The following is a 22,527-nucleotide window of genomic DNA, read 5'->3' as shown; positions in this document are numbered from 1 at the left end:
CCCGCCACCACGCCCCGCTACTTTTTGTTTTTGTTTTGTTGTTGTTTTGAGACAGAGTTTCGCTCTTGTTTCCCAGGCTGGAGTGCAATGGCAAGATCTCGGCTCACCGCAACCTCCCGCCTCCCAGGTTCAAGCGATTCTCCTGCCTCAGCCTCCCGAGTAGCTGGGATTACAGGCATGCGCCACCACGCCCGGCTAATTTTGTATTTTTCTTTAGTAGAGACCGGGTTTCACCATGTTGGCCAGGCTGGTCTCAAACTCCCCACCTCTGGTGATCCGCCCACCTCGGCCTCCCAAAGTGCTGGGATTACAGGCGTGAGCCACCGCGCCCGGCCTAATTTTTGTATTTTTCAGTAGAGACGGGGGTTCACCATGTTGACCAGGCTGGTGTCAAACTCCTGACCTCAAGTGATCCGCTCACCTCCGCCTCTTAAAGTGCTGGAATTACAGGCATTAGCCACCGGCCTAGCCTGTGGTGGTGGTGGTGTTGTTGAACGTACGTGTCTTGCTACCAGATCGAGAGCTCCAGGTCAAAGCTAGGTTCTTGAATCATAGCTTCCTAATGTTGATCACGGAATAAGTGCCAAGCATATATAAAGTAGACCATTTACATAAATAAATTAATAATCATGGCAACTCTAGAAGATACTTAGTGAAAAAAACCCTTGATTGTCTTTGAACCAAGCAACTAAAATAACATGATAAAATGGAGACTGGGCTTTGAATCAATTTGGAGTTTGCCTGGTTTCACAATTCATGGTTCCTCTCATGTAACTAATACAAAGTCCAGCTTCTGACATTGTAGGAGCTCAGTAGAGGTTGAGCAAGCCACAAATGCACACGGATAGGTACCCTCTCATAAGATGGGTAAGTGGAGGCTCCTCTACCTTAACACTATTCATTTCTCCTCCAAAATAAATTGATAACTAAATTGAAGAGTAGATACAAAACAATATCATGAGACTTTACAACATCACAGATGATTTTAGATATTCAGGCATCTTAGATCAATTAAACATACAAAGTAAATAACTGAATGTTCTTGGGCTAAACGGAACCCTAAGTTCTAGCTCCACTACAAACTAGCACTGAATTAAATGTGTCAGTTTTGAAAAACGAGGTTTTTATACATTACCCAACCTCTAAGGGCACTTAACAGCTCTAATATGTTTTATCAGGACCCATTGCAGCAAAATTTGTTTTATTGTAAAGCAATATTTTATGCTAAAATAGTTCTAAAAGTTGTTTCCACCCCGCTTTAAATAACTTCTCACTTCTCCATGGCGAAAGAGGACTGACCACAGCAAAAATTCGGTGGAAACCAACAGCTCCTGGAACATAAAAACTGGGGTTGTTTATAATCTCCCCACCCTGAATATCTAGCACCATTACTATATAATAATAGGTGCTCAATAAAGGTTTGTTAAATAACTTTAATTTTAAACCTTAAACAGATACTAGAAGAGTCTATAGTTGATTTCTGGTCATGCAACGGTTTATTTCTGTATTGTAAGTTATGTATTGTTATGTATTATTTCTGCATTAAGAGAACTCAGACCACAGTAGCAAACATCATGCAAAAAAAAAAAAAAAAAAAAAAAAAAAAAAACCAGCTCTATATAGTTTGCAAAAGCCCATTTTTTTAAAACTTTAAGTGAAACAACCAACGTTTTGAGTTGGGGGGGATGCCCTGTTCTCTCTTGGGAGTTTTCACAACCAGCGAAATCAGTATAGTTACCACTATTTTACGTACAGAGAACAAGAATTAGAGGCTATCACTAGCCAGGGCACAAAGTGATCTTAGGTCTCCCTCAAGACAAAATCCACTGGCGTGTGGATCAACTGCTTGCAGAGAGCATCTGCTGCCGAGGCCAATAGGAGCCGTGTGTACTCAAGACCCTAACCAGGATCCTCCAGGTCCCGCCTCCGCAGCCCCACTGGGCTGCCGGCCCACCCACCTCCCATCGCGAGCCTGGCTGCGCAGGCGTGCTTGAGCCCGGTGACTGTAAGGCCCCCGGGTCTCCCCTGCGCCTGCGCGGCGAGCAGCTGGCGGAACCGGCATCTTCTGGCGCCAGCTTCCGGCTTAGCGGCTGAGCTTCAGGCTTGACGTCAGGTGGGAAGGATGTGGGGTGGCAGGTCGGGGGAGTTGGGAGGTGGTGGGGGTTGGCAGGTGGGAGTGGGAGGGTGGGGCGTGGCATATGGAGGGTGTGGGGGGAGTCAAGTGGGAGGTGTGGTCCAGCAGGCGGCGGGAAGTCTGTGGGGCAGCAGACCGGGGGAAGGTCTGTGGGGCGTCAGGCGGGGTATCTGTGGGACGTCAGGTTGGGGTCTGTAGGGCGTCACGTTGGGGGTCTGTGGGGCGTCAGGCGGGGAAATCTGTGGGGCGGCAAGTGGGGGGTGTTCGGGGCGGGGTTTGGGGGATGTGTGGCGGCAGGAGGCGGGGGAGGTCTGTGGGGCGGCAGGTTGGAGTCTGTGAGGCGTCAGGCGGGGGTTATGTGGGGTGGCAGGTGTGGAGTGTGTGGGGAGGCAAGTGGGGGATGTGGGGCGTCAGGTTGGGGGTCTGGGGGATCAGGTGGGTGGTGTCTGGGACGTCAGGCGGGGGTCGGGGGGTCGTCAAGCAGGGGATGTGTGGGGAGTCAAGTAGGGGAAGTGGGGCGTCAGATTGGGGGTCTGGGGGATCAGGTGGTGGGGGTGTCTGGGACGTCAGGCGGGGGTCTGAGGGGCGTCAGGCGGGGGTCGTTCTGTGGGGCGGCAAGCAGGGTGTTTGTGCAGCGGCAGGTGGTGGGAGTTGCCGAGTTCACAGCGCTGTACACTGCGCCGCATTAGAAGCCTGGCCTCCTGATGCTGTGCTCTTCATCTAGACCCAAGCCCCAGGTCGTGGGACGATTTCTCCCATTTTTGACTCCCTGGAACTGTGTTGCCTGCTTTACCTGCGTACATGCTGATTCTTTCTCATGGCAACCCCGCAGGAAACCGTCAAGATCTTACTTTACAGCTGGGATTCTCTGGTTCACAGAGGTAACGGAGCTTGCCCGTGGCCAGGTATTCACTGGGAATCCTTTAAGGGTTGGGGGAGAGTAGGGGGAACGGGCAGAGGAATGATGTAGACTCCTTCAGGATTTTCCATTTTCCGAGAGGGTACAGGGGGCATTGGAGCGGCAGAGACTTTAGGCTTGGAGGGAATTACTTTATTTCTCTTCTTACACTTGGTCTTTCATTAACTTTTGGGATCCCAGAGCCCTTCTAGCCTTTTTGTCCGCTCATTTCTTTCTGCTGAGATTGTCCCAAATTGTCACTAAGTGCTGTGGAAGATAGGCAACTGTAAACCCTTTGTTTCCTAGGGAAACACAGCTTGTCAAGGGTTGCATGAAGGATACTTCAGTTGCATTAGTCACTTTCTCCTTTTTTTCCCCTCTCTTTTTTAAGTGCAATAACATAGCACTTAATCACCTTCCATAGTCACTGAATAAAACTTGCCGGTTTATTTTCATGTGTCACTTCGGGACAATTTAGTCAGCAACTGAATGAATGATGAATCGTTATTGTGTACTAATTGCTTGCATTCATTCTCCTGAAAGCTTTGCTTATTGTTAAAGAGTGAAGCTTCTTCCCACCTTTTTATCTCGTTAGTATTTTGCAATATTTATATTTTAAATGTTGCTTGGATCAGCAAGCATTATAGTATTAAAATTATCAAGACTTACTACTATTTAAAGCACATTTTGTAGATTATCTGATTCTATCTTCATTCTAATTTCTACATAGTTTTTAACCCCATTTTATACTTTAGGAAACTGAAGCTTGGAGAAATTAAGTAACTGCCCAATATCACACAGCTGTTAAATGTTACCATCCACATTTGAACTCGGATTTATTAGAGTCTAAAACCTGAGCCCTAACCAGGAACCTCCTCATTTGTCTTACTGCAAATGGAATGAATCAGCTAAAATCCTCAGAATCCAAAAAATAAAATTAGCATGTAAAAATGAATGAAAGTCCTAATCTTTGACTTTTTATGCCGTTGTAATGAGCAAAAATACTTATGCCTAGTTTATGGCAATTTTGGAATCCTTGTTATCTGCATAGCCATTTTAGGATACATGTGTATCCACACCATTACCTACATTTTGTCATTATAAAGTAATTTAAGTCCTTGCCTGGGATTTGTTGAGTGAAACTTTAACTTTGAGACCATATAGAATCTATAGATATATCTGTAGAAACTATATATCAATATTTGAATATTAAAGAAATATTAGTTAACCTACTTCATTTTACATAGTTTATATAGAAATTGTAGATATAGCATTGTGTACCGTGATGTACTCCCCTGAGGGAGCATATTTTGAGAGATAGGGCAGTGAACATGCATAACCAGGTGTTACAGTCAGTTATGCAAACCAGATTCAGAGAGAGGAAACAACTATATTCAAAGATAAAAGTTTCAGGAAAGTGGTCTCTCATGCGTTTGTCCCTCGATCTAACCCACAGTAGAAGTTGGGTTTCCTTTGTCAGAAATTAGACTGAGAAGTGCAGCTTTTTTCTCTATAGGCCACCAAATGGCTGTTGTAAACCATTGCCAGGGCAGTCAGAGCTACTGAATATTTTTAACCAAACTGAATCTCACCCACTGTGCGTCTGCGCGCGTGTGTGAGTGTGTGGTATGTAACCAGACCATAGGTTTCCCTAGTGTGCTTATGCAGGAGTCAACTCTAGGTGCTCAGTAATTCATTCAGCAAACCTCCTACATGTCTGCCACGAGAGCACAAATTACAGCACAATTTCTGGCCTCTAGAGACTGACAGTATAGTAAATGTAGTATTGTAATTAGCCATTTGATTTATTTTACTGGATAGTAGATAATGTAGCCTTGTGCATGTGTGTGTTGCTCATTTGTTTGCTGTGATGGAGAATTGGAAGATGGGGAGTCACATGTTTTCTGCACTGTAATAGATCTCCCCCCTCCCAGCAAAACTTCTCTGACTCTACTGCCTGGGATACATGGTGGTGTCTGAAACCACAGGATAAAACATAGTTTCTATTCATGGAGCATACATTGTACTTGAAATCTTTCTTTGGAAAAGTTATTTTAACATTACATAGTTTAAACCATATTAGAATTAATATATTCTCTTCTAGTAGAACTTGTATGAATATTTAAAACTAAAAAAATTTACACTTGTGAAATTTTAGGGAATATTCTTGCCCTAGCTCAGCAAGGTACCCATTATTTCTTCTCTGACTTTAGCAGATACTTCAGGGAAAAGCTCTCCGCTCAGGACATTTTACGTTTGTTTTATTTTGTTAAAGCACTTGGCATTTTATTATACTCAGTTTCCATTACACTCCCCCCTTCTTTCTTTTCTTTTTTTTTTTTGCAGAATATATTTTCTTTTAAAGCAGAAACATGCAGTATTTTCCCCTAGCACAGTGTATGTAGCACATCTCATATGTAGTCATTAAATACTTAGGGAATAACTGGCATGGAAATATGAAAAAAAGAAGCATACTAATACATTTATACTTATAAGACAGTAAGTAACTATGGTAAAATAGATAAAGTGAGGATTTTTTGAGTAGGGCATTTTGAGTTGGGATTGAATGCTGGTGTGATTTGGCATAGCTAGCAGTGAAGAAGTGAAAGGAAACATAGACATAGGCTTTGTTTGGCTGGAAGAAGAGGGTACCTGTTTTTTCCTTTGTTTTTTGGTCAAGGGCCCTGCCTATGATTAGGATTTCTAGGAAGTCAAATTTCAGTTCAGCAAATGAGTGATTTGTTAAAAACATCTGTTTGAAGATCAAGTTCATTTCTGGTGCTATGTGGTAGTCTGACAGGGAAAGAAGAGACATACATGAAAGGCCTTCCCTCAGAAGTTCAGAAGTGAAGTGAATTAAGCCTGATGAGGTTTTTTTTTTTTTTTGTCACCATTATTAGCAATATTTGTTTGTATTATGTGCTAAATAATTAATATATAGAATAACTGGAATTTAAGGAGAAAATTAAAATGATTTCTGTATTATAAATATAGGAAACACAGCTATACAGCAGATGATGCTTTTCATAATAACTTCAAATTAGGGTTGGAGCAAAATAGTTATTAAATGTAGAGGTTGAAAAGATACATCATTTAGAGCATTGATCTATTTTATTTAGCAAACATTAATAAACATTTATTATGATCTCAGTGATCTTTGTAAGATCTTTACATTAAATATTTAGTTGAATCTTATCTTTTACTTAAAGTTATTCTCTTTTTGCTTTACTAGTTAAACGAGAAGATTCGTCACCGCTTTGATGGCTGCCTCACAAACTTCACAAACTGTTGCATCTCACGTTCCTTTTGCAGATTTGTGTTCAACTTTAGAACGAATACAGAAAAGTAAAGGACGTGCAGAAAAAATCAGACACTTCAGGGAATTTTTAGATTCTTGGAGAAAATTTCATGATGCTTTTCATAAGAACCAAAAAGATGTCACAGACTCTTTTTATCCAGCAATGAGACTAATTCTTCCTCAGCTAGAAAGAGAGAGAATGGCCTATGGAATTAAAGAAACTATGCTTGCTAAGCTTTATATCGAGTTGCTTAATTTACCTAGAGACGGAAAAGATGCCCTCAAACTTTTAAACTACAGAACACCCACTGGAACTCATGGAGATGCTGGAGACTTTGCAATGATTGCATATTTTGTGTTGAAGCCAAGATGTTTACAGAAAGGAAGTTTAACCATACAGCAAGTAAATGACCTTTTAGACTCAATTGCCAGCAATAATTCTGCTAAAAGAAAAGACCTAATAAAAAAGAGCCTTCTTCAACTTATAACTCAGAGTTCAGCACTTGAGCAAAAGTGGCTTATACGGATGATCATAAAGGATTTAAAGCTTGGTGTTAGTCAGCAAACTATCTTTTCTGTTTTTCATAGTGATGCTGTTGAGTTGCATAATGTCACTACAGATCTGGAAAAAGTCTGTAGGCAACTGCATGATCCTTCTGTAGGACTCAGTGATATTTCTATCACTTTATTTTCTGCCTTTAAACCAATGCTAGCTGCTATTGCAGATATTGAGCACATTGAGAAGGATATGAAACATCAGAGTTTCTACATAGAAACCAAGCTAGATGGTGAACGTATGCAAATGCACAAAGATGGAGATGTATATAAATACTTCTCTCGAAATGGATATAACTACACTGATCAGTTTGGTGCTTCTCCTACTGAAGGTTCTCTTACCCCATTCATTCATAATGCATTCAAAACAGATATACAAATCTGTATTCTTGATGGTGAGATGATGGCCTATAATCCTAATACACAAACTTTCATGCAAAAGGGAACTAAGTTTGATATTAAAAGAATGGTAGAGGATTCTGATCTGCAAACTTGTTATTGTGTTTTTGATGTGTTGATGGTTAATAATAAAAAGCTAGGGCATGAGACTCTGAGAAAGAGGTATGAGATTCTTAGTAGTATTTTTACACCAATTCCAGGTAGAATAGAAATAGTGCAGAAAACACAAGCTCATACTAAGAATGAAGTAATTGATGCATTGAATGAAGCAATAGATAAAAGAGAAGAGGGAATTATGATAAAACAACCTCTATCCATCTACAAGCCAGACAAAAGAGGTGAAGGATGGTTAAAAATTAAACCAGAGTATGTCAGTGGACTAATGGATGAATTGGACATTTTAATTGTTGGAGGATATTGGGGTAAAGGATCACGGGGTGGAATGATGTCTCATTTTTTGTGTGCAGTAGCAGAGAAGCCCCCTCCTGGTGAGAAGCCATCTGTGTTTCATACTCTCTCTCGTGTTGGCTCTGGCTGTACCATGAAAGAACTGTATGATCTGGGTTTGAAATTGGCCAAGTATTGGAAGCCTTTTCATAAAAAAGCTCCACCAAGTAGCATTTTATGTGGAACAGAGAAGCCAGAAGTGTACATTGAACCTTGTAATTCTGTCATTGTTCAGATTAAGGCAGCAGAGATCGTACCCAGTGATATGTATAAAACTGGCTGCACCTTGCGTTTTCCACGAATTGAAAAGATAAGAGATGACAAAGAGTGGCATGAGTGCATGACCCTGGATGACCTAGAACAACTTAGGGGGAAAGCATCTGGTAAGCTCGCATCTAAACACTTTTATGTAGGTGGTGATGATGAACCACAAGAAAAAAAGCGGAAAGCTGCCCCAAAGATGAAGAAAGTTATTGGAATTATTGAGCACTTAAAAGCACCTAACCTTACTAACGTTAACAAAATTTCTAATATATTTGAAGATGTAGAGTTTTGTGTTATGAGTGGAACAGATAGCCAGCCAAAGCCTGACCTGGAGAACAGAATTGCAGAATTTGGTGGTTATATAGTACAAAATCCAGGCCCAGACACGTACTGTGTAATTGCAGGGTCTAAGAACATCAGAGTGAAAAACATAATTTTGTCAAATAAACATGATGTTGTCAAGCCTGCATGGCTTTTAGAATGTTTTAAGACCAAAAGCTTTGTGCCATGGCAGCCTCATTTTATGATTCATATGTGCCCCTCAACCAAAGAACATTTTGCCCGTGAATATGATTGCTATGGTGATAGTTATTTCGTTGATACAGACTTGAACCAACTGAAGGAAGTATTCTCAGGAATTAAAAATTCTAACGAGCAGACTCCTGAAGAAATGGCTTCTCTGATTGCTGATTTAGAATATCGGTATTCCTGGGATTGCTCTCCTCTCAGTATGTTTCGACGCCACACCGTTTATTTGGACTTGTATGCTGTTATTAATGACCTGAGTACCAAAAATGAGGGGACAAGGTTAGCTATTAAAGCCTTGGAGCTTCGGTTTCATGGAGCAAAAGTAGTTTCTTGTTTAGCTGAGGGAGTGTCTCATGTAATCATTGGGGAAGATCATAGTCGTATTGCAGATTTTAAAGCTTTTAGAAGAACTTTTAAGAGAAAGTTTAAAATCCTAAAAGAAAGTTGGATAACTGATTCAATAGACAAGTGTGAATTACAAGAAGAAAACCAGTATTTGATTTAAAGCTAGGTTTCCTAGTGAGGAAAGCCTCTGATCTGGCAGACTCATTGCAGCAGGTGGTAATGATAAAATACTAAACTACATTTTATTTTTGTATCTTAAAAATCTATGCCTAAAAAGTATCATTACATATAGGAAAGCAATAATTTTAACTTTTAAGGTTGAAAAGACAATAGCCCAAAGCCAAGAAAGAAAAATTATCTTAAGAGTGTAGTATTCAATGATTTTTTATGATTAAGGTGAAATAATTAAACAGTCTAAAGAAGAGGTGTTTTTATAATATCCATATAGAAATCTAGAATTTTTACTTAGATACTAATAAAATACATTTAGAAACTTTTAAAGTCATGAAAAGCATTAACCTTCTAAACAGCATATTCTAAAAAATCAAAACTTTAATAATAGTTTTTATCTAATAAAAGCATTGCAAGAAAATAGGGTAGAATTGTTACAGTTGGACTTGTAAAAATATGTCTTTTTACTCCAGGTTTAAAATGTCCCTTTTAAATGTAAAATGTAAACAAATTTGCTTTTTAAGGTTAAGGCCAAATGTAACAATAAAACCCTGTCAATGATGAGCTAAATTAGAGGAAGTTGTATGAGACTTAATGATCTAAAAACTTAAAATTGAATTGGTTTGATTAAAAATAAAGCTTGCAATTTTAAAAGTAGCTCACATTTAATTTCTTGCATGAAATAGAACATGCTTTAAAGGAAGTATTTTTATGTGAATTTGGATTCCAGTATAAATAGTATTCACAAAAAAGATTTTCCTAGATTTTATCAATTGAATAGGTGTCAATATCGCATGCATATTGTAACTTTCATTAGAAATAAATTGCTTGGACGTTTAAAAATGATTTTTATAGTTAGATTATTTAAAGTCAATGTAGATAGTATATATTATGTATGGATTTATATACCGAATTTTGGAATACAGCCTATCTCATAACCATATTGAAATGTATGGAATTTGATCCGTGAGATACTATGTGTGCATTATTTGAAAGTTATTGGAAATTTTATCCAGACCGTGGAACAAATGTATGTGATTTTGTTATACTTCTTAATTTAAATAAAATATTTAATGTACTATTAAAATAATTTCTTATGTTCTATTCTTTTTTTTTTTTTTTTTTGAGACAGAGTCTCCCTCTGTTGCCCAGGCTGGAGTGCAGTGGCGCAATCTCGGCTCACTGCAAGCTCCGCCTCCTGGGTTCACGCCATTCTCCTGCCTCAGCCTCCCGAGTAGCTGGGACTACAGGCGCCCGCCACCGTGCCCGGCTAATTTTTTTTTTTTATTTTTAGTGGAGACGGGGTGTCACTGTGGTCTCGATCTCCTGACCTCGTGATCCACCCGCCTCGGCCTCCCAAAGTGCTGGGATTACAGGTGTGAGCCACAACGCCCAGCCATGTCCGGCTAATTTTTTGTATTTTTTAGTAGAGACAGGGTTTCACTATATTAGCCAGGATGGTCTTGATCTCCTGACCTCGTGTTCCACCCGCCTCGGCCTCCCAAAGTACTGGGATTACAGGCGTGAGCCACCGTGCCTGGCCCATTGTCAGTAAAATTTTTGACTGGTGCCAATCTATTTCCTCTTTAAGAGCCTTTGTATTTCACATTACCCATGAGCTGTATTTAAAATTTTAAACTTAAGAAAAGTACAAAATAAATATTTAGTGTAACACATATGTATAAAGCAAAGTATATGCTTCATTTAATCAGCTTTTCTCAATGAATTTTGAAAATATTTACAATTCACTAAAATACAGCTCCATCATTTTAAATGTTGTGCAATATTTCATTGAATGCCCTGTTATGTAGCCCATTATTGTTCAAATTTTAGACTGTTTCACCATGCCACCCCCACCTTTTTTTTTCCTTTTCCTTTTTTTTTTTTCTGACAGAGTCTCACTCTGTCGCCCAGGCAGGAGTGCAGTGGTGCGATCTCGGCTCACTGCAACCTCCACCTCCTAAGTTCAAGCTATTCTCCCACCTCAGCCTCCCGAATAGCTGGGATTACAGGCGCCACTGGAATAAAGTACATGAATAAAGGCACTAGGTCAACTATTTACAGGATAAATATTCTGAAGCCAACTGAAAAACACACTTGGTTCTTAATTCTCCAAGGCTATGGTTTCTTGCCAGAAAACAGGACAGCAGATTTACCAAGAACTGTTCCACCCTATTCCATACATCTGATGACTTAGAAGTGTCCTCAAGGAGTTCATTTCAGGCTGATGGCAACTTCTTTGAAAGTCAGGTGGCTAGAGTAGCTGCCTTATACTCATGTGCTTGACCTGGGATCTACGTGAACAGGGCTCCTTTGGCCCCTTGGAATTCTCACTTTTGGGAAAATACATTGTGTTTAAAATGTCTAACATGGAATTATTTGAGCCCTAGAATTTATCCTGTAAACAACACTACAATTCACTTTCATTCAGTAGAATAAGTTCTTACTCTCATTAGTAGCCCTTTGGGTAAAAAGAGGGATAAATCAATCCCTGCCTTCAAAGAACTCACAGTGTATTGACAGATAAAGATAATTGGAATACAAAAGGTAAGTGTATTCCCAGTTAAAGGAATGATGGATTGTCCTGGAAAGTCATATGGTGTAGGGGAAAGAGCACAAGCTTTAGAATCAAGTCATTCTGGGCTCAATTACAGTTCTGCCACCAATTATCTGTTATTTTGAGCAATCACAACTTCTTTGAAACTTAGTTTCGCAAGTTTCAAATGCAAATGACAGCTGTCTTATCAGAATGTTTGAGGACAGAACCATAGCCCCCTGCACATACTAAGGACTCTAGATTTTACTTGCTATTCTTACCCACACCCAGGTTAGTAAGTGAGTAACTAGGGGAAAATGGGTAGAATTTCATCAGGCATAATGGTATGGAAGGTTTTTCCTGGCGGAGGAGAGATTATAAATAAAGCCATAGGCGATACAAAAGTGTGTGGAAATACTTGTAAAGCATTGAGATTTAGGGGTGAGGGAGAGAGATAGGTTAAAGTAGGCTAGGGTAGATTTTGAAAGGTCTGAATATGTCGTGTGCTCAAGATAAATGCATGAAGAATTGTAAGCAAGATATTTTAGCCTCTCATGTAAGGCTTTTTTTTTAATTTCATTTTTTTTGTTTATTAGACCACTTAAAGTATGATAAACATACAAAAAGCAGTACATATTTGAAGTATACAACTTGATGAGTTTGGAGGTAAGTATACACCTTGTGAGACCACCACATTCAGGCCATAAACTTATCCATCAGCTTCAAAAGTTATCTTCTTCCCCAGTATTTATTGACTGAGTCCCCACCTTGCCTTCTGTTATTTAATGATTCACAAATATGAGTGCCTCTTGAATTCTAGGCTTTGTCCTAGTCCTGGACAAACAGCAGTGATCAAAGTGGGCAGAAATTCCTGCCTTCGTTGAGTTTACATTTTAGTGGATAAAGAGAGGAAAGAGAAAAATTCATGTTTCCTTCTCTCTGATTCTCCCTCTTTGGAGGCTATTTCCCTCAGCATTTCAAAACCATATATTTTCTGGTTGATGTTTCTTTTCACATGCAAGCATTTCTAAGAATTGTCTAAACTTCTAGTTTCACTTTCTGGCTTTTCACTCTTAAAATTACATATATAATGTTCTAACAAAGTCTTTGACCTCTTCATTGATATACCCCATAAATGTTAAAGAGCTTGTTGGGTGTTCCACTAAAGGAACGCAGGCACTTAACATAGCGTTCACCGGGAAGAAACGATAATCATGTTCTGAAGTTATGTATTTGGAGTGAACATTGAAGGAAAAAGATAATCCACCCAACTAGTCAGCTAGATGAACCAAATAAGCATTAGTAATTCTGACTGATAGACATCATGGGGAGGTTGCCTTTGATGGAACACGTGCTTCCTTTGATATTTGAAAAATTTCGGAGCATAGAAAAAACATGGAAGTCTTCCAAAATCATTTCTTAGGGCTTAGTAATCTTGATATCACCCTCTATCAAAAATAGCATAGAATGTGGAGCGACCAGAACTTTCATATGTTGCTAGTGGGAACATGCAATGGTGCCACTTTGGAAAACTGGTAATTTTTAAAGGGATATACCTATTCTGAGACTCTTAAACATGTGATTTGCTCATTTTACTCTGAGTAAATTGTACTTCAAAAAATTATTTAAATAAATATTTGAAACAACTATTGATTGTATAGTTACATAGATAAAACATCCCAATAATGCATTTTAATTAATATTGCAGTAAGAGGAGCAAGAAAATATTTCCAATATTTTAAGAAATGTGAGGCTAATACAACATTATATATATATTATGGCATGTAGCTGTATTAATAGACTAAATGCAGCAATAAAAAATTGGTATATGAAATTCAAAAGCATTCTTTTTTAAGCAATAAGAACAAAAATAATTTAAATAAAAATTGGAGACTTCTTAAAAGAGATAAGCTACAAACAAACAAACAAAAAAAGCCAGGAGCTTTTGGGATTTTAGGATGATGGTGGCAGTGGCATCACAGTTTTTGAATCCCTGTAAATTCCCACACAAGAATGAAACACAACTGCATAGCAATCGAAAACCCATGAACAACATTTACAATAGGATTAAGTGATGAATAGATGAAAACAGACAGGTGAGCCATAATACTTGCATGACATTCATATGTGTGTGAAGAAAACAGAGGGACCTGAGAAAAGCAGAAACTCCTTAGTCAGCAGGGATTTACTGGAAAGCACAGTGGGCAAGACTGAGAGCAGCACCTGAAACTAAGAAGGATTTTGTCCAGTGGAATAGCAGGTGAGGGAAAGGAGCCCTGGGTAAATCTGAAGGGCCTAGTACCTATGAATTCTCAGAACTGAGCCACCATTGATGCTTTCCAGGTCAGGACCTCATAATGAAGAAAAAGTGGTGGGAATGGAATAAAAGGTGAGCAAAATAGGGGCAACAGAAAGACAAAGCAAATAGAAGGTCCATATGAAGGTGAAAAGGAAGCAGCCAACATTTTAGGAAGCAAACCATTATGGTTCTGAAAAGCAACACAAGTAGGAATTCTGTGACATTAGAAAAATTACCATTAACTACATTTTCTTCTAGATGTTCAGTGAAGCTAAGCTAACCTAAAAACGAGGAACCAAATGATAATGGGAGCTAAATTTACACAAATAAGAAGAAAATAGTGTAACTGAAAGAATACATTTCCACAGAGAATGAACTCACATAAGAAAGAAAAGCCCCTAAAGCAGATCAAAATTGTAACCTGTAGCTTCAAAACATCTGAAAGATTTTTTTTTAAATACAAGATGTGAAAGAACAACATATTATTTCAGAACTGGAAAAACTCAGAAATTAGCTGACAGAACTTAGGAACTAGATATAAAAGAAAAAAAAATCTATGCGCTATTGGATACTTAAACCGATAGAAGTAATTAATATGTGTAACATAAAACATATTAAAGTACATGAAATATTGAACCACATATAAAATATCATTAAGTCAGCATTGGTGGGGGTGGAGCAAGAAGAGGTCTGGGACATCTACCTTCTTCCGACATCACCCTTCCCTAAATCTAACCTATTAAAAGGCACGTAACCTGCTGGTCCTTGGTAGTTCAGTAGGACGTAAATGTGATGATCTCTGAGGTCCTTTCCAACTTTAACATTGTGGTACATCCAAGAATCATTTACTGGCAACCTTGAATTAACTTATTAATGCACCTTTTATATTTATTTATTTACTTACTTACTTGAGATGGGGGCCTTGGTCTGTCCTCCAGGCTGGAGTGCAGTGGTAAAATCATGGCTCACTAAAGCCTCAACCTCCTGGGCTCAAACGATCCTCCTACCTCAGCCTCCCAAGGAGCTGAACTACAGGCACATGCCACCATGCCCTGATAACTTTTCAAAAAAATTTTTTGTAGAGATGGGATCTAGCTATGTTGTGTAGGCTGATCTCAACTTCCTGACCTTCAGCAATCCTCCTGCCTCAGCTGCCTGACCTTTTATTTTTATGGTGAGATCTTGAGCTAGTATCCATGGTTGGTTTGGGAGATGGGACTGGGTGGCCAGCTGATAGAGTGATCCTAGGGAGGTAAGGGAATCTGTATACATGCATCTAGCAATGGCTTTTTCAAGTCATGGTTTTTCCAAGGAACGGCTCTTCATTTCTATCAACCTTTGGTTTGGATATACGAGATTCTTCTATCTTATGTAAATAAAATGTCTTTCATAGATTTGATACTTTCATTAATCTCTAACATCAGTATATGTATAAACAAACCACTTCCTAAACAAATGCACCTTCGAGACAAATAATCATGTCCTTTTCCCCACAATACAATTAGATGGAATTCTCTCCCTTCTGTAGAGAGATTGTGTATAAAAATTCAGGAGCAGCATTGCCTAGTGATTAAAAGCCAAACCTTACTTACATAACTCTGGCAGAGGATTGTTGCTCAAATAATAGTAAGTGTTGTTTTTATATTAGTGTTAACATGCTTTCTGTTGTGGAACAAAAATCATGAATTCTTGAGAATCTTGATGAGCTGGAATTTAGTTACCCAGTTTGAAATAATGATGGTAAAATGGCCAAAGCTCTTGATGCTCTTAGTGAAGAGCACTAACATTTCTTAGATTTTTCTACTTGCTGATTAAGGACTAGATAGACATCTGGCAGCTACTGTCAGATTTAAGGTGTACCCTTGCAAGATCTAAAAGGAAATTGAATTCAGTGACTAATATGAGTCTTCAAATTCTTACAAAATGTATATCTTAGTATTTAAGGACAAAAATATCATTCAGCATTATGAATTCCTGAAATTCGTACTTTATATAATTTAAGGGAATAAGGTACATTCTTTTCCTTATGACTCTAACAGTGGTTTCTACGATTATTGGAGCAAGACTTTTGGGGTTTCTGAAACTAAATTACCAAAAGAAGTGTACTGATTTTTTTTTCCATTTCATTCTGTTAATTATTTCCTTTCTGCTGGAAAGTTGGTATTGGTCATAGCTGTAGAGCATGCTGTGAGTTATGTAATTTAGTCTTAAGTGACAACAAGCTTTTATAGTGTGTCTGGCTTTGGGGTAGAGCATCATTTTTCAACAGATAGTTTGGGAACCTCAAGTGTGTACAAAGAAGTTTCCATATAAAGTTAGTAATGGTTTTAATATCTTTGGCTTTTTATATAAATTGATAAATAACTAATGTTTCCTTTAAAATTGAGTAATTTGAAAGCCTCTGATTAGAAATTCAGTAAGCGCTAGTAATAGTTGAGGCTGACAAGTGGCGAATGACTCATTTACTGAATCATATCATCATTCAGCTGAACATTCCATGCTGACATAGAGGTTATGGCCATTATTCAGTTTTGAATTGTTTTTACTCCTAATCATATACAACTTAATTTGTCTCATAATATGTATTTAATAAAAGAAGGAAAAATAAGGTACATTAAGATAACACAAGTTAATGAAGAGCATGTACATAATAATATTACAAATACATATCAAGATAATTGTCACCAGATTAATAAATTGTATTCACCTGGTCAAAATTCCTATATGTCATATCAAATTTTTCCTAGCAGTTCCAAAAGCAATGTTACACAAAGGAGAAACTATATTGGTAATCATATCCAGTTTACCTTTTACTTGTTAGTAATAGAACACCATCCATAACCTCAATGTATTTATTTGTAGAGTTGTATTTACAAAGAACTCCAAACATTCTCTTTTTCTAGCCACTTAGAGAAAAACCATGACCTTTTTCAAAAATCTAGTCCACTTGACTTTTTGGAAGTCCAATTTGTGAAAATCAAAAATCAGAAAATTAAAGTATTTTAATATATTCTTGGTGCTGAAACATACAGTTAATTTTTAGCATATATTTAAATATGCAAGAGGATATAGTATGCTATTTTAAAATTTTTTCCAACAAAGCATGGCTACTTTCATAATTTATTTAAAGAGAATTCAACTGAGTTTACTTATTAAAGAAACAAAAATTGGACTTATGAATATTGTTCCAGTTACTATTATTACACAGCAAGTTGATCCAAAACTTAATGGTATAAAAAGCCATTTTAATTATGGTCAGGTATTAAGTTTGTTCACAGCAGGAATGTCTTACATGGTTCTGTTATGTCCAAGGACTTAGCTGGGTGTAAACTTCTTCTCACTTCTTGCTGGCTTTGAAGATGTGACAGAACATGGATCTCACAGCCTCCAAGAACTGAGTTCAAGCAACAATCATGAGAGTAGGGAAGTGATAGTTCCCAGTTTAACCTTCAGAAGAGAAAACAACAGTAGAAAACTAATGTAGATTTTTAGTCCCAGAAGTGGGGTGCTGCTTAACAAATACCTAAAAAGTGACTTGGGAAAAGAGTAAACAGTAGAGTCAGAAGGAATGTTGAGGTGTATAACACAAGAAGGGTAAGTTACTGAGCAGACTATTATTAGAAGTCTGGATTTCAAGGTCACTGCCAGTGAAGTCTCAAAAGGAAGCAAGGAACGTATTATTGGAAAGTGGGGGAAGAGGGATCATTGTCATATAGTGGTAAAATCCTTAGGCAAATTGTCTCCTGTAATTATGTAAAAATCAGAACTTGTAGGTGACAAACTCAGTTATAGAGCCAAAGAGATTTTCAAGCAAAGTGCTGGTTTCTTGTTGCTTATAAAATACGGTAAGATTTAAACAAATCTGTTTTTGTCTATTAAACAAAAAAGAACTGCCAGTTGATGATATTGAAAATTCTCAGTATCTCCAGAAAGCAAAAACTGCTGAAATTAAGAAATTGCTTCCAAAAATATGGTATGCAGAAAATTCCAAAAGCATGATTGTGCAAACTTTGCTCTAACCTCAGATATACCTGAAGATCAGATTATTCAATTTCACAGACTCCTTTCAAGAGATCCTCTTAGATCTTCACAAGCAAGCTATGGGGCCTGTAGGAAAGTTAAGTATGTCGTCTTTAAGCCATCTGATATGGTTTTGCTGTGTCCCCACCCAAATTTCAACTTGTAGTTACCATAATTCCCTTATGTCATGGGAGGGACCCGGTGGGAGGTAATTTAATCATGGGGGCGGTTACCCTCATGCTGTTTTCATGATAGTGAGTGAGTTCTCACAAGATCTGATGGTTTTATAAGGGGCTTTTTCCCCTTTTGCTTGGCACTCCTCCTTCCTGCTGCCATGTGAAGAAGGACGTGTTTTCTTCCCCTTCCTCCATGATTGTAAGTTTCCTGATGCCTCCCCAGCCCTGCAGAACTGTGAGTCAATTAAACCTCTTAAAAATAAATACCCAGTTTTGAGTATGTCTTTATTAGCAGCATGTGAACAGATTAGTACACCATCTCAGCAGGAAGATGAAGCAGAGGAAGACTTATATTGTGCTGATCTATTGTATAGCTTTGGTTTAGTGGAACAAACTCAATTAAAATCTTCAGGAGTCAATATTGTTGAGAAAATTATTTTAGCATAAACACTTTCAGCCTGGAGTACAAGGAACAGACAGACTATAAAATAAAAGGAGTCTGAGGGACCATAAAAATTCTACTGGTGAGAAGCAGTCTCAGAAAACTACTCAGCTGCAAACATTCGTTTTCTTTCATGAAAAGAAAAGAACCAAAAATGGCATATGATCTGTGACTTTAGAGATGAATAGATTTTAGAATTTTGAGGACTGCCATGGCATGTACTCAAAGAAGGCATTTCAATAGAGGAAACAGGATATAGTTGGATTTTGAAGGGGTAAAGCATAGCAAGTCAAGAAAGGACAAATGCATTTTTTCTCTAATGCACCTCCTTTTATTACTATATATCACATCACCTCTACATCTATTATTTTTCCTTCTCGCATCATGTACAAAATTTAATTATACAGTACAGCATTCTAAACATCATCCTAATACACACACATGTGTGTACATTTAGTCCTAAAAACAATTCTATAAAATAGATACCATTATTAAACTACTTTATAGAAGAGGAAACTAAGGCATGGGAAATTGTATAACTTGCCCAAGTAGAGTAACCCGATTTCAAATCCAATTTTGTTATTTCCAGGGTCTGTACTCTTTATCACAGAGCTACACATGTGTTTTCTTTCTCAAGCAGAGAGGTTTTCAGCAGTTGACATCATTTCACACGTCAGTATTAATCTCTAAGAAACAACAGTGATACTATAGATAACAAAAGAAGAAAAGTTTCAGAAAGAAATGGGGTGAGACAAGACTGTGTAGGCGTACTCTAAATATATTTATGAAACATTCAGTAAACACAAGAGGCACTGAAGCATAAAAGATTCATTCACATAGAATTATTCATAACCTCAAAGATCTAAACCCTTTCTTCCATTTCTTCCAGACAATGTGAACCATTTCTTCCAGACAATGGTTCACAACTGGAGATGACAATCAAAAAGTATCCAGATGTTGCCACCTAGAGGGGTGTCAAGACTGGTGGTGCTACTATCATCTAGTAAGCAGAGACCAGCAATGCTATTAAATATCTTACAATGAACAGAACAACCCCTACAAACAGGAATTATCCAGACTAAAATGTCAATAGTACTGAAGTGGAGAAAACTTATTCTAGAATCTTCTGCAATGCATGAGAAAAGACATTATATTACTTGTTAGTAATCCTTTTAAATCATGCATATTCACAGCTGTATTGCAAATCAGTGTTCCATTGATAAAACAAATGCTAATTCCTACTTATTTCCTTTTAAGGGGTTAGGATGTAGGTTAATTAGTGTTTGCAAACTCCTTTGATGATGTAAAGTCCTATGTAAATACTACTTATTATTAATTACCATTCTGGAAGAACTGCACTGTGACCCTACTTGTTCTCTAGTAGAGCCAAGCCTCAAAGACCTGAGCAACGCTGAATTATTTTTGATAAGTTAGAATACTGATAATGAGAAAGACAGACATCAGGGACCTAAGCCAATTTTAGATAGCTGGGATATGACTGTATATAAATTGGCTCATTAAGATCAAGAAAACTATATGTTTTGATTTAGGATTTTTGCTATACTGGAGTAAATTTCTTTCAATTTTACAATAGTGTATGTCAGAGAGGGTGGTAGCAAGAATCTAAAATACAAATTTAAATAATTATAAACAAGCAAAAATAATTTATAGAAATACATTTATATTATTTATATTGCAAACTGATTTTCTCTGGCCAATGAGTCACTGTGTTATTTGGAGTGTGTCTGTCTGTTAAGACAATAAAATAATTTACAAAAACTTTAAAAGAAGATACAAGGTATGATAAAATTTCTTTCTATATGAAGTATAAATCCTGTCATGTAAATATAAGATTATACTTTGTATAAATATCTTTACATTTTAAGATAGCTCTTGTTCTTCATGACTATGACATTTTCCTGTTAGGGCAGTTTCTAACCCTACAGATTTATACAGCAATTACGTTGTGATCTGCTAAAATGCCTGTAGCCCTATTTTTAACTCAGTATCAATCTGAACAAAGGACTTGTTGGTGACAATGTAAACCAAAACTAACATTTTCAGTCCCCAGTTGACTGAATGGACCTCTCCTCTCAGCCAAGGGCATTCCGAAGTTAACCTGAAAAACTAGTTCAAGCCATGATGGGAAGTGGGGTTTGGACATGCCTCATTATACTCTTTGGAATTCAGGCAGAATTGACCAGCATTAACATTAAAACAGAGATCTTAAGACTGACAAAACATATTCTATATAGCAATAAGATACCAAATTGCAAATTGACACTAGTATAGCATTACATGACAGAGAGCAAACCATGAAAGAAATTTTACCCAACATTATATTTCTTTGACATATTTTGAAATGGCCCTGCAAAGCTCTCTCGTGGAGGAAATTTACATATTACAGTGAATCTCCTTCCCTTTCCAATCTTCTTCTTTCTCATCCTGAAGAGATTAGCTGAGAGTCTAGCACCTTTTAAAGATCTGAATAGGAAACATTTGCCATCTATTGCCTCTAAGGACAGACACCTATGGGACTTCATCTGTGTAATAAGAACACTGGTCTCCACAACTGTTTACCTTAACCCAGACACTCCTTTCTATTCATTCTGTCACATGATCCTTTGGGTGTTACTTCACCAGCCAGAAACCTCTGTGGCTGGTGGCACCTCTGCTTGGGTTTTGCCTGTGCCCACTGGGCTCATTCCACCCACTTGGCTTGGCAGTCTGGGCTCAGCTTGCACTAAAGGCCTGGATGCCACACCTGCCAAGGGCAAGCCAAGTGTTGAGTGGCAAGGGGTGTGTGGGTAAGTGAGCACAGGGTCTGGCCACTGTGCACAGCCAGGCATTTCAGTTGCAGTGGGGCAGGCAGCTCTAGGCACTGGCACAAGCAACCTGGCTCCATGTGAGGCTGCAGCTGAACCAGTCATACCACAAGTGCCTTCTGCTACAGGCACTTTTGAATAAAGTGGCGCCTGAAAGCTTGGAGATGTCAGGAACCTCATAGCCCCAAAGAGGGTGTTACAGTATGTTATAGCCCAGGCTCAGGGAGTCCTGAGGTTTGGGCCCCCAGAAAGGCTGCAGCTCTTCTCTCCTTCTTGCTGCCCACAGTGCAGCAATCAGTGGTGGCGTGTTTCAGTGGGAGTTCAACCTGTTTGTGTTGCAGCTCTTTCATTCCCACTTCCCCACCCCAGCTCATAGCTCCTGGGCTGGCCCAGACCTGCCACTGCTTCCCATCATGTGGGGTGGCCACCTGGAGCCAATGGAATGTGGGAGGCCTGTAGTGCTACAGCAACTCTGGCTTGGGGAACCGTGAGGTTTGGGACCCCAGAAAGGTCACCACTCTTTACTCCTGCAGTCCAGCAGCATGTCACTATCTGCAGCTTGGTGAGCTGACCAGCCAGGAATTAGTTACAGTGCCTTTCACTCCCACCATTTGGCAGGTTTCAAGTTCTTGTCCTGCATCCAGGAAGAAGGAGGTAACGTGGACGATTGGAGGGTGAGCAAGGAAGAGAGGAGCTTTATTGAGCAACAGAACAGCTCTCAGGAGACCCAAAATGGGTAGCTCCTTTCCACAGGCAGGTCATCCCGATGAGTTTCTAAGTTTGGCTGAGTCTGGGGTTTTTATGTGCTCAAAATGGAGGAAGTGTGTGATTGATCCATGGGCAACCACGGGTGGGCCTGGAAAAAGCACCATCTGATTGGCCAAAAGGCATCAGTGAAATTCTCACTCTGGGTCACACTCAACCTGGAACTGGCAGCCTGAACCCCAGGTTTCAGGCCATCCCTGGCCTGAAGGTGAGGTTTCACAGGGACCTGCCCCTTCCTGCCTAGGGACCTGTCTGCCTCCTGCCACCATCAACATTCTGTCCACAGTGCCCAGTCTGTTTACACTGCGTGGAACCCTCAAGCCCGTGCTGAGCCTCCCTCTGCCCCATAGCTTCCTTTCCATGCTGATTGGTGTCCAAAGTCCAGAGGGAGCCGAGGCAGCAGGTGGATGGTGTGTCAGTGCCAC

At 38.8% G+C, this 22,527-nt stretch overlaps 1 protein-coding gene across 6 annotated transcripts; it reads left to right on the top strand.

Annotated features, from left to right (window-relative positions):
- The first annotated feature begins 1,571 nt into the window (after nucleotides 1-1,571).
- LIG4 (DNA ligase 4) lies at nucleotides 1,572-10,126 on the top strand. Of its 6 annotated transcripts, none has more exons than XM_024257631.3 (3): nucleotides 1,572-2,113; nucleotides 2,967-3,015; nucleotides 6,265-10,126. In XM_024257631.3, the coding sequence occupies exon 3, from the start codon at nucleotides 6,293-6,295 to the stop codon at nucleotides 9,026-9,028; it is 2,736 nt and encodes a 911-aa protein (XP_024113399.2). In that variant the 5' UTR covers nucleotides 1,572-2,113; nucleotides 2,967-3,015; nucleotides 6,265-6,292; the 3' UTR covers nucleotides 9,029-10,126.
- The last annotated feature ends 12,401 nt before the right edge of the window (nucleotides 10,127-22,527 follow it).

The sequence above is a fragment of the Pongo abelii genome, chromosome 14 (assembly GCF_028885655.2).
Source record: "Pongo abelii isolate AG06213 chromosome 14, NHGRI_mPonAbe1-v2.0_pri, whole genome shotgun sequence".
In the NCBI taxonomy this organism is placed as follows: Eukaryota; Metazoa; Chordata; class Mammalia; order Primates; family Hominidae; genus Pongo; species Pongo abelii.
Note: the sequence above shows the minus strand (reverse complement) of the source record. Positions and strands in the feature narration are given on the sequence as shown.